Source organism: Lathamus discolor, chromosome 1, assembly GCF_037157495.1.
Source record: "Lathamus discolor isolate bLatDis1 chromosome 1, bLatDis1.hap1, whole genome shotgun sequence".
NCBI lineage: Eukaryota > Metazoa > Chordata > Aves > Psittaciformes > Psittacidae > Lathamus > Lathamus discolor.
The window spans coordinates 64,500,344-64,512,454 of NC_088884.1; the positions used below are offsets into that span (position 1 = coordinate 64,500,344).

The window sequence follows — 12,111 nt, forward strand, 5'->3', positions numbered from 1 at the left end:
TGAGTGAATATCTCATATCAAACACAGCATTGATGACTGAGAACTGCAGTAATGCCCTGGAACGCGTTCATGAAGAAAGGTAAGATGATACATGGGGGGGTGGGGTGGGGTGGGGGGTGTGTGTGTGCGTGTGTGTTAAAGAGAAAAGCTAAAGGACCAGAAAGGAACAACATAAATTATAGAAATTTCCAGTGTCAATTAGAAATCACTTCAGCATCTTCAGAATTAACATGGGCAACTTGCAGGAAATAAGAGAAACATCTGAACTACTGGCATTTTTGAGAGACATAGAGGGATAGAAGACACATGAAGAGATGCAAGACGTTGCCAAACATAATGTATGTTTTAAAGCAAAGGAAATCACTATGACTTTCTGACCAATGATCTTACCTTCAGGTGAAGAACTAACATCACTCAAAACAAGCAAGCTTCTCAAGACTACAGAAGAAAATAAAAAAATGAAAAAATGAGAACTAGTTAGCCTTGGCTCATCAGTTAAGACAGTTTCTTCACTTCAGGGGCAAAAATCACAGCTGTTATCAATTCATATAGTCCTATTGACTTAAAGAACAATGCAAAGTAATACTACAAAAGGATCCTGCCCCATGTGTTCCTTTGATTGGGTAACAAATAAAATTTGGTGGGGATTTTGGAGCAGGAGTAGACTTTAGCTACAGTATTTTCTCATCCAAACAGGAAGTGGATTTATAGCCCAATGATTGTTCCCAGTCTTTGTGTAAAGCCCTTCCCCACTTTTTTAAACAAACAACAAGGAAGAAAGGCACCTGACACCCAGTATTTCTGCCGAAGTCTGAGGTCAAATGAAAGGGCTGATTATGCCCTGTCTTCTTCCTTTCATCAAGATGAAGGGTATTAAGAAAGGTAACATTTCCTGGTGTAATCTTCCTTATGACCTGTGAATAAGTGACTGGCAAAGATATAGCCAAACTATAGAAATGAGGGTTTCAGGAGCGATTGAGAGACCTAATGGAAGGACTCTGTTTTATATGACAGAACATTCCAGTGTAGTAAATGTAACAGTTTAATTTTGACCCAGGCTACATGTATATTATCTGTGACACAAAGTGCTATTCTATTTTACCTTTTCCTGCCTTCAGCATTTCATCGGGTCTTTTCTTACCCTACCATGTCTACCCTGTGCTTCCCTATGCAGACCTTTGCTACACGTTTTTTTGTCTTCTCTGTTCTCTGCCAGTCCTCTTCTGCCAGTCCTCCAGCTGACCTCCTTCCTTATTCATATTTTCTTTCATTCTTCTTATTCATCCTTCTATTTCCTCTCTGTTGTTTGACTGGAACACTGCTATTGCCTCCTACTTGAAATGATGCCAAACTGTCAATGTTTGAAGCAATTTTGCCTACTTCAATTGGAATCATCAAAGCAGCAATTTCATTTCATCTTCTTCCCCCAAAATAATTTTGATAATAAAGTATTTATCGGAGGAAAAAGATGCTCTTCTGTTTATGTATGTCCTTAGCTTTATCTTTAGCAGATCCCGTATTTCACTGATACTATCCTCAGGCACTGATGTGCAAAGGAAGGTAAGGCCTTTTTACGTGGAGGGGCAGTTCGTTTGCGACTATTGAATCTTGAACTTCCCAAGCCACAACCTGAAGCTGTTGCCCTTTTTCTTGTCATCTGACTGAACTAAGAGGAGTTTGACTAATGTTACGTTATAATCTTTAAAGCTAGTCATAAGCCACTACTAGATGCTCCTTGATCTCTTTTTCACTAAACTCCACAAGCCCAACTCTCCCTGTAAGTTAGCACCCCTAAGAGTAGTAGTCTTTTGCTGAACTATCTCCAACATACCTACCTCCCTCTTGAATCAGGGGAGCCAGCACTGGACACAGAATCAAAGATGCAGTCTCACCAGTGCCAAATAGAGAATCACACTTCCCTAGCCAGCGCTTTTGGCCACTTGCCATTTAATGTAGATAATTATACAGTTTGCCTTTTATGCAGTGAGAAAGCATGATGAGTCATATTCAACCTAGCTCCACACCCACCCCATAACCCCCGGATGCTCTCCATCAGGACTGCTACGCAATTTCTCAGTCTGTATTGATGCACAGGATTATCCCACCTCAGATGCAGACATTTGGATTTCATCCAAGCTAATGACAAAGCTGGCAGTAAGTCTAAATCTTCTCAGGGCTAGCACAGTATTATTGCCACTCAGCAAACAGCAAAGCAGCATCAACCACGGCGCTATTATTGGAAATCTGAATTAGTAAATGTTTCCCTTTCTGTTTTCTCTTCAGCACCACCCCACTCCATTTCTAATACTTTGTGACCTTCGCATGTACTTATACATATGTTTAAACACAGATGATACTTTTGAAATCTCTTGGCTTTGTTACAACTACACTTTTACTACCATGACTTTTTCTTCATGACAGTACTCTTTTTCTTGAGACCTTACAAAACAGGGCATCAGAAATATGGTCCCAATCCCAGTTCCAATGGCCAACTATCACTCTTAGGTAACCAGAGATGCCAGCAGGATTTGTATTCACATGTCTGAGGGCAGAATTTGTCACCTAAATGATACGAAAGCTCATATTCCTCAAGTTTGGTGTTCCTGTGAATTTCAGTACCAACAGGAACTTGCACTGAGGCCTATATTCAAACTGAGGAACTAGCCAAGAATCTGTATGTGCACACAGACATCTGTATGTGTAAACACACTGCTTTCAGCTTCTTGACTGGTATTGCTAATTGATTCTTGCAAGGAGTAACTTCTACCCTGACCAATGTAAAAGCCATAAATTTTCCCTTTGGAATAAAACAGAGCAGAGCAAATGGTGCGTGTTTTCAAAACATTTTCCTCAGTCACATACAGAACAGGAAAGCAGTAGTGAGGACACCAACCATCTGGCAGATTTCCAAAGGAGTTCAGGACCAAAACATTCATCCTTATGCTGGAAACCAAGAGACTGGAAGGTTTTCCTGGTATCTGTAAAGCACTACCACCACGTTCAAGGATGAGCAGTCAGGTACCATCTGTGTTGACAGAGAGGTGAAGGAGGACAATAATAGGTGCCAGGGCAAGTCATGCAGCATCTGAAGCAGAAGAAGGAAGGATATACTAAATCTCTGCCTGCCAGTTTTGCCAGTTGCTGAGTGCTTTTGAAAATCTGATGCCTCATTTAGCTGACTAAAGAGTGATTGAGCTGTACCAGAAATACAGACCCAGCTGTCAGAGAAAAGTGGAAAATATGTCCTGGAGTAGTTTTGGAAAATATAATTATTTTTCTCTATATAGAATACCGGTTTATTTTAAAAGATTTAATTAGGCTAAGTTTAGCCATGTGCATTGCTTGAAAATAGAGAAGACACAGTAAAACTGTGTAGGTTAGCCCAAATGCGCGCTGACTGAAACTTCTTGCACTCACTAACCACCAGACACTCATGACACAGCAGAGAAAAACATTGTGACAAAGATTGCAGAGACATGGAATTTTTATTTGCAGATTTATTTTTTTCCTTATCATTCCACCAAGAAATCAAAGTACTTAAGAGAAAGATTTCCATAGCCAAAGACTGTGAAGGTCACTTTGGAATACTGTAAAATAGCTTCTACCAGCAGTGGCTATAACAGTTTTCATGTTTGAAGAGTTTTAAGACCTTCAAGAGCTCTAAGAAGGTGCCAAAGAAAAGCACACCTGCCTCCACTTCTGTCATTATTTGAGCCTCATACCTAGAAGGCATGAAATAAAATTCTACTTTATCAACAAAGGAGGTGTGGCTGACTATTGAAAAAAATCAGTGGTGTGGAGCTAATGAAAGAACATGAGGTGTTAGAATAAATGTGAGCTGAAAGGAGTAGCTGGAAATCAGAGGCTCATGAAAAACTGAATGACATGAGTAGCTCTGCAAAGTATCTCAGATGTCCGCTATCAAGTTGCATGGCATGTGTGTCTATAACATACTCTCACATTCACAGGTATTTGTATATGGTACCATTGTGCCCTACATGGCATACTCCCATCGTCACTTGATGTTTCAGCATACCATACACCTTCTGCTTCCCTGAGTTGCTTACTTCTATGTGATTTATTACAACCCATTGCACACCTACTGATTAGTGTCTGAACCGGAACTTGTGAGGGTCATTCGAGTAAAAGGGAACAGATTTCTCATTTAATTTTCTCGGTGCCCCTTTCACCTCCTCATCACTGTTGTGTAGGAGAAAATTTTCCTCTCTACTCTTTAATTCACATTCCCTAACTTCATTCCGCCACCCCCAGGAATATTTCGGCCTCCTGTGTGCCATGGGACCTCCTCTTGTTTCAGCAGTACTTCGTTGTATGTCAGTATTCCAGAGGCCATCTGAGAAGAAACTCTAATTGAAGACATTAAAAGAGGCTGCAAGGGACAAAAATTAAAACCGCCAGATCTATCATAAGCTGTTACTGATGCAGGATCTGAGCTGACTGCGTGCTTAAAATACACATCAAAAGTCATCTTTCAAACCTCTTCTTCAGGTCTCCATTGGCAGCCCCGAAGGAAATTATTTCAAGTCGTTCAGAAAGCAGCAATCATGTTATGGTCCTTGAAATCCTTCGAGCAACACACACCCCCACACCAGCATTATTTTCTCACTTTCTCTGTATAAGAACCAAAACAGAAACGTGAGAACAGTGGGCTGGAGATGGAGCTGCAGATTAATCCTGCTGGAAGGATTAATTATGTAATACACCCCCTCTCCCGCCCGTACCCACAGCAATGCGAGTGAGGTAAACCTCATCCTCCCAGCTGACAACTCAGAACTAGAAAGTGCACGGAGGAGTGAAAGCAAGATAAACGTGTGGGGAAGGTGGCAATGCACTCCCACAGAGCATGAAGTCATTGGGAAAAGGTTAAAAAGAAGTTCAAAACACCTTCGAGCCTCAGCAAGACCTCTCCATCTGCCCCTTCCCCCTCCTCCCCCACCTTTTCAGTGGGAGCTGCAGCTGGACCAGAACCATGTTTCGACAGTTCACGGCGATCTGATGGCGTGTGGATTCTACTTCAAGTAAAACAGGCGCTAGGAGCACATACACGAGAAGATATATTAAGAAAGCAGGTTTGCAACTTAAAAGAAGCTGGCGCAGCTGCTCTCTGAGAGCCTCACTGCGAGTCCCTGCAAAGAAAGGTGTTGCTGATTCAAAAGAAGAGGAGGAATGGGGAACTAAAAAAGAATTATGCATGCCTGTGTGAGCGGGAGACGTGTGTGTGCACATGTTGAATGCGTGCTTGTGTGTGCGAGGCGACGGGTGCGGGGAGCTTGAGATGATGGCTTTTTTTCTACGAAAGACACGTGAATGCAATTCCCAGAGAAGGGCACCAAGCTCAGCCCGAGAGCAGCAGGGGTAGGGAGTGGGAATGGAGGAAGGAAGGGGGAGAAGAAGGAATAACACGGGGAAAAAAAAAAAAAAAAGGAGGGGGAGGAGACGGAGGAGGGATTACTATTTCAGAAGACATTCATAGAAAGAGGGTGGCAAATTCGGTGACCACCTTTAAAGGAAGTTTCCTGGGACCTAGCAAGAAAGAAAGAAGCCCAAAGAAGGAAAATAAAGGGCTATGATTTCCTTGTCCTGTTGCTTTGTCTCTGGCTCCCTCTGCTTCTGGAAGAGTAGCCACAGGACACAAAGATGCCCAGCTGGTCGCTGCACGCCCGAGTTTGGTGTCTCTCTCCTGTTTAGCCTGACTGCTTTCTCTGAAGGGGAGGACTCACAGCCCGACAGCCTTTTAGTTTAACCTTAAGAGTGTGTGCCGCCTCTCTCTGCCCATCCCAAGAGCTCGCTGGAGGTGGAGAGGGGAGAAAAAGGAGGACTTGTAAGCGCCCAAGGAGGTCCTGATGCTGAGAGGAGGCAGACGCTCCCGTGGACGACGCGGAAAGGACTGATTTACTGCCGTTTTCCTGCCTTTTTTTTTCCTTTTTTTTTTTTTTTTTTTTTAGGTTTGGGTTTGTTATTTTTTTCGCGTTTTTTTGTGTGTGTCCTCCCTCTCCTTTGGCGCACACCAGTGTTTGGGGATCTCTGAAAACACAAATCAAAACACCAGCCCCGAAGCCCCAACCCCTTGGCTAGCTCTTATGGGAATGAAACACTCCTCCCGATGCCTGCTCCTGAGGAGGAAAATGGCGGAGAACGCTGCCGACAGCACCGAGGTAAGGATGCGAGGCAAAGCCCGGCGCCTGAGCTTCCCCAGCCCCAAGCACAGATTCCTTAGCAGGAGCAACAGTAAGTGTAGAACAACTTTCCTGGGCCCTTCAGCTAGCCTCTGCCTCCGTTGCTGCTGTGATTTCCTGTATGCGTGTCGTGTCCCCCCGTTATCCCCCTCCCCGTTCTCCCATGGCAGAGAACTTTGCACCCCGCTGAACTCCGCCGTCCCCCGGGCTGCTTCCCGGAAGCCGCCGCTTTACGGCTCGTTCCCCTAAATTGGGTGGGCCGAGAGGAGGCGAGGCTCGGAGCGGGGGACGGGGGGAGAGGAGGGTGTTTGCGGCTGTCAGAAAGGGCGGCGGGTGGTGTGTGTTTGGGGAGGCTGGAAGGGTCACGGAAGGTCTCCTGCGACAGCACTTTCGCCAGCTCTGAGAGCTTTCCGCCTGGAGCCTCCGCTAGGATCGTTAGGGGGACGTGAGGAGTACCCGTGTATCTGTAGCATCCTGGGTTTTACCAAGCAGAGCTGCCCGAGGTAGGGGCGGAGGGCAGGAGGAGCGAGCATTCCCGCTTGAGCCCTGCTGGCCTGTGCAGTGCCGAGAATAGCTTTGCATTGCCTGCGTGCCTGCGAGCTCTCAGGTTTTCTGCAAGAAAATCGCCCCGCTTCCCTCCCTCTGCCCCTGTCCCTCCCCGTCCTCGTTGCCTTTGGTTTTCTCAACATCGGGGTTGAGCAGCCCTAGTTTACTTGTCTAGTGCTGTCTTGACCCCACAGAGACTTGAGCAGCGTGCGAAGTCTCGGATCTGGAAAAGCAGGGGGATGCAGGATGCAGTACAAGCTTTTCTGGGAGCATGTGAGGAGACAGGCTAAAGTGTGTGCCAAACTCCCCGTTTCTATTAATAGGCTGTGGCTAGCACACTGACTGAACACTTAACACATGGTTAAGCGGTATGCAGCACAGCCATGGACAGACCCCAAGGACACTGCACCCTAGCCAGCAGCTTTGCCCTTACATGCATGGGTGTCACTGACCCTTCTCCCCATTTGCCCCGGAGAGCAAAAGCATGACTTCAGGGTGAGCGCATCGCTATTCCCTCCTTTATTCTTTCAGTGTCTCTGCCAAATGTCTCTTTCCTTCAGGTAGTCCTCTCAGTAGGTGTCCTAATCCCTCATGAATTCCACATTTCTCCTACTAATAGTGCTCTCTCCGTTTCACTTTTAATGAATATGCTTCCTTCACCATACCAGAATTCATGAGCAGAATTTTCTCAAATGAATGCAATATAAGCACAAATCAAAGAACATGCCTGATAACTGCTTTACAACCTCGCAGAGTGCCGCTTGCAGAAGAGGCATCTATAAATAGCAAGAAGTCTGTCTGCACATCTGTAAATTTTTGTAGTACTGACAGAACATATTGCATTAAAGATCCCAGGATCCTGGGCAGTCTTGCAAGGAGAAATGTCCAAGCACAGCCAGTTCCTTTCAAAGCCATTTTTAAATGGAAGCTATATTTAGACAGGGAAAGTGGGGGAGAGGTCTTTAAATATTCCTCTTCTATTTGAATTCACTGTACATTTTTGTTGTTTACCAGCCTTTCTCTTTCTGCTAGTTCAGTGCTGCATACACTGCAATGTTGTTTTATGGAGGAGGCTTTCTTAGCAACGACAGTTTAATTCCAGTGCTGTATAGAGGTTCGGAGAATATTAAAATGCTGTGCTTCCTCTCCTCGAAGTATCCATCAGTGACAGATTTGTAAAATGAGAGAGAAAATGTTGCAGATTAGGCAATTTTCTTAAAAGAAGGGGGAGGGATACGTTAATAACACCTGCCAAGATATTTTCTATTTTATTAATTCTCGTATTTCTGATGTTAAGACCTGTTATGTACCGAGAGAATTAGCCTACATATATGCAGACATAGAAGCGCATCAAGCAAAATATGCCAGGACCTTTGAAACTCTTTCACTTGTTAAGCATGATAGAATAGAGGACAAAGCATCTCACTTTTGGACTTACCACAGCGTCAGGGTGAAATTAGGAACTGGTATAAATTTGCTTCATTTGAAACCAGTAGGGTACCAGTAATAAACATGATTCAGTGCTAAATTCCTGAAGTACTTTGATGCCATGGTGATAGGCATGATGTAAAAAATGTCAACTCTAATGAGAGATGCAGAGTTAAAACATTTAACAATTGGTATAAATGCCCCATTTCCAAATAATTCCAAAACCCTTCTGGTTCTTACTCAGATTAATCAAACTTTTGGTCAAATATGCAAGTGTAGTGTTTCAGTAATAGGGGAGTTAAAAAAATACGTTAAGACAAAGAACCATGGACAGTGTATTTTTTATTTCTTTAACTGCCCTCTGATGACCACAGTGCTAGCTCATTATCTGAAGGAACTTAAAGAAGCTATGACAACAAATACAGGCAAGGGAAAACCAAAACTACAGTAAGACAATGCTCACTGTTTCCTCAAACAAGAGTACAAGAGAGTAGAAAAACAATAGCTCACTAGCATTACTTTCCAGTCAAGGAAGACACCTCATGTTTACACAAGTGTGCTGCAATAGTACTATATTATACAGACATTTACATTATCAATATCCCCAGAGACTTATATCTTGATACAAAACATACTTGAGTGGAAGTGTTGCACACAAGTGCTCTTGTATCAGGCTCAGAATAGTTTTGTAATTTTATTGTACTGATAACAGCCTGATACTAGTCTGTCTTCCAGAGCTGAAGTGGAAGCAGTGGTTTTTTGTATGTATTTATAGCAGCCCGAGAGTACATACTGATTTGTGTAAAAATAAGTGAAATAAAACTGTAAGTCTTTTCTATTTAGAGCCTCACTGAAGGGCATAGGGGTCCCTCAAATAGGAAACTTGCTAGGATGGTTTTGGATCCTTGGTCAGAGTGCACAGAGAGAAAAAGATCAAGAAAATCTTTATTCCCCTTGGCCATCCCATGAACTTTAAGAGAAGTTCCATTGGAACAAAAGCTGTAAAATCTCTCCTCAAGGTCTAAAAATTAACGTCTGTATCTGTGTAACCCCTAGTCATGAACAAAGACTTGTCTAAATAAAAAAGGACTGTTTGCAGAAATAACAACCAGGATTGAGTTCTCTGCAAATAATTAAAGGCACACAGACAGCAAGGTGAAGGAGGAACAGTTCTTTGTAGAAGATACTCATGAAGATTCTGTGAAATTCATGTTGCTGACCTGCTGTAGATTTTGGTTTACATGTTTTTTTATATTAAATTTATTAAATGGAAGCCTTATTAATAGGAGGCCTGATATCAGTGGTGGGAAACAAATTGCAAGTGAGATTTCAGAAGTGTGCCTGAGTGTAGCTTGTGAACTCATGCCAGGTGAAGAGAACAGAATCATAGAACCATGGAATAGTTTGGGTTTAATGGGTTTAGATGACCTTTAAAGGTCATCAAGTTCAACCTGTCTGCAGTGAGCACGGACATCTTCAACTAGATCGGGTTGCTCAGAGCCCCATCCAGCCTGACCTTGCATGTTTCCAGAAACGGGACATCTACCACCTCTTTGGGCAACCACACTTATTGTGAAAAAATTCACTTAATCAAAGGCAATTCTTATGCTGAAGACTTCAGTGTCTGTATACAGATGCCGGTTTCATTGCTAAGACTAGAGAGATGAGGTGATTTATAAATGGTAGTAAAATAGAGTCCTCCCTGATGTGCTATTATACAAAGCTTGGGTTTTGGCTAGAAAAAAGAAAAAATATTTTGAAGATTTGGGGTAAGAGGCCTAATAGAAGTGATTCCCCATACAGATACATGTAAGTGGTGCAGCATCATGAGATCCAGATCTGTGAAAGTAACTGCTCTCTTTGCAGAAGCTGGAAGATTACAATGTCCTCTCCACATGAATTCCAGCCATACCACTACTGTGGGGAGAACAGAGTATAAAACTGCTGAAATCATAAGCTTCTGTTTGTGATTCATGAATAGGAAGAGAGGTTTTCCCTTAAAAACTTATCAAAATACAAATGAACAGAAGCAGAGCAAGAGTGTGCCTAACGGGACTGAATTTATTCAGTAAACATAAGTTTTGTTCCTGGCTATTACACTGGATGGTCTTGGAGATATAATTTAATCCCTCTGAGTGTTCCCATTCATAATGTTGAATTCTGTGTTTTATTGGTGAAAGGTGCTGTAGAGGATTCTTATTTGATGTTACTGAATTGGTTATAACACCATATGTGAATGAACATTAATGAGAGAGTGATGCTTAACCTAGAGAAGAATAACACTCCTCTTTGGTGTATTTCTTAGGCTATCAGAAGTCACAGCAGATCTAGCATGGTGTCAGATAGCTCACTGAAGAAGCAGCTTATGACATACCTTTCAGTCTTTCTGACTGGTGTGCAGCGTACTCATGTCACATAATTTTGAACAGGAAAAGTTGCGATAGCTGGGGTGTGCAAGTAGTATAGGTGACCTGTAAGAGACCAGACCACTGGTCCATGCTCTACCTGTTTTGCCTTGCTGACAAGGCAGTCAGAAAGCTGACCCAGGAGCTTAGTGAATAACCTTTCATTTCACCTTTCATTTCATTTTAGTCAACCCCCCGAGGGCAATAGAGGCAGCTCTAAGCAGGGAGTATTCTACTTCACCGCATATAGAATCATAGAATAGTTAGGGTTGGAAAGGACCTTAAGATCATCTAGTTCCAACCCCCTGCCATGGGCAGGGACACCTCACACTAAAACATGTCACCCAAGGCTCTGTCCACCCTGGCCTTGAACACTGCCAGGGATGGAGCATTCACAACTTCCCTGGGCAACCTGTTCCAGTGCCTCACCACCCTCACAGTAAAGAATTTCTTCCTTATATCCAATCTAAACTTCCCCTGTTTAAGTTTGAACCCGTTACCCCTCTTCCTGTTACTACAGGACCTAATAAAGAGTCCCTCCCGAGCATCCTTATAGGCCCCGTTCAGATACGGGAAGGCTGCTATGAGGTCTCCACGCAGCTTTCTCTTCTCCAGGCTGAGCAGCCTCAACTCTCTCAGCCTACCTTCATACGGGAGGTGCTCCAGTCCCCTGATCATCCTCGTGGCCCTCCTCTGGACTTGTTCCAGCAGTTCCATGTCCTTTTTATGTTGAGGACACCAGAACTGCACACAATACTCCAGGTGAGGTCTCACAAGAGCAGAGCAGAGGGGCAGGATCACCTCCTTCGACCTGCTGGTCACGCTCCTTTTGATGCAGCCCAGGATGTGGTTGGCTTTCTGGGCTGCGAGCGCACACTGAAGCCGGCTCATGTTCATTTTCTCATCGACCAGCACCCCCAAGTCCTTCTCCACAGGGCTGCTCCGAATCTCTTCTTTGACCACCCTGTAGCTGTGCCTGGGATTGCCCTGACGCAGGTGTAGGACCTTGCACTTGTCATGGTTGAACTTCATGAGGCTGGCATCAGCCCACCTCACAAGCGTGTCAAGGTCCCTCTGGATGGCATCCTGTACAGTGCTCCTACTATGTACTCAGGCTAGTAACAAGGTAGTTATAGTATAGTCATGGTGTCTTTTTTGTTGTTTTTTGTTTGTTGCTCAGCTGGATATCTAGTGTAGTTAAAGGCATTGCATTCCTTTCTCAAATTTAATAATCAAAGTTCAAGACATTGACTGTAATATTTTGGCCACATTGAAGAAATAATTTTTGGTTTGCATTAATAATACAAATAGGATAAAAAATGTTCATGTTTAAATGAAGAGTAACAGCAGTCACTCAAAACAGAATTTTAAGATAAAGATGTCTCAGTGTGGATCATCCTCTGCCACTATAAGGTTGTTCTAGTGAACAGCATTTTAGTGCCAAGAAGACTGTATTTATTAGAAAGGGTACAGTTCATCTTGGTGACATCATGGTCCAGATCATACTGTGTCATTGTGGCAGTGCTAAAAGAGAA

The 12,111-nt window shown here is 43.5% G+C and overlaps 1 protein-coding gene across 3 annotated transcripts in view; it reads left to right on the forward strand.

Moving 5' to 3' along the window:
- Positions 1 to 5,498: 5,498 nt before the first annotated feature.
- The window catches only part of PRMT8 (protein arginine methyltransferase 8), a 61,117-nt gene continuing 54,504 nt past the window's right edge, over positions 5,499 to 12,111 (forward strand). For 2 of the 3 annotated variants that reach the window (XM_065674789.1, XM_065674796.1), the window contains exon 1: positions 5,499 to 6,176. In XM_065674789.1, the coding sequence (XP_065530861.1) occupies positions 6,102 to 6,176 (75 nt within the window). In that variant the 5' untranslated portion in view covers positions 5,499 to 6,101. The remainder of the gene's footprint in view (positions 6,177 to 12,111) is intronic. The other variant, XM_065674804.1, reaches the window with a different exon arrangement.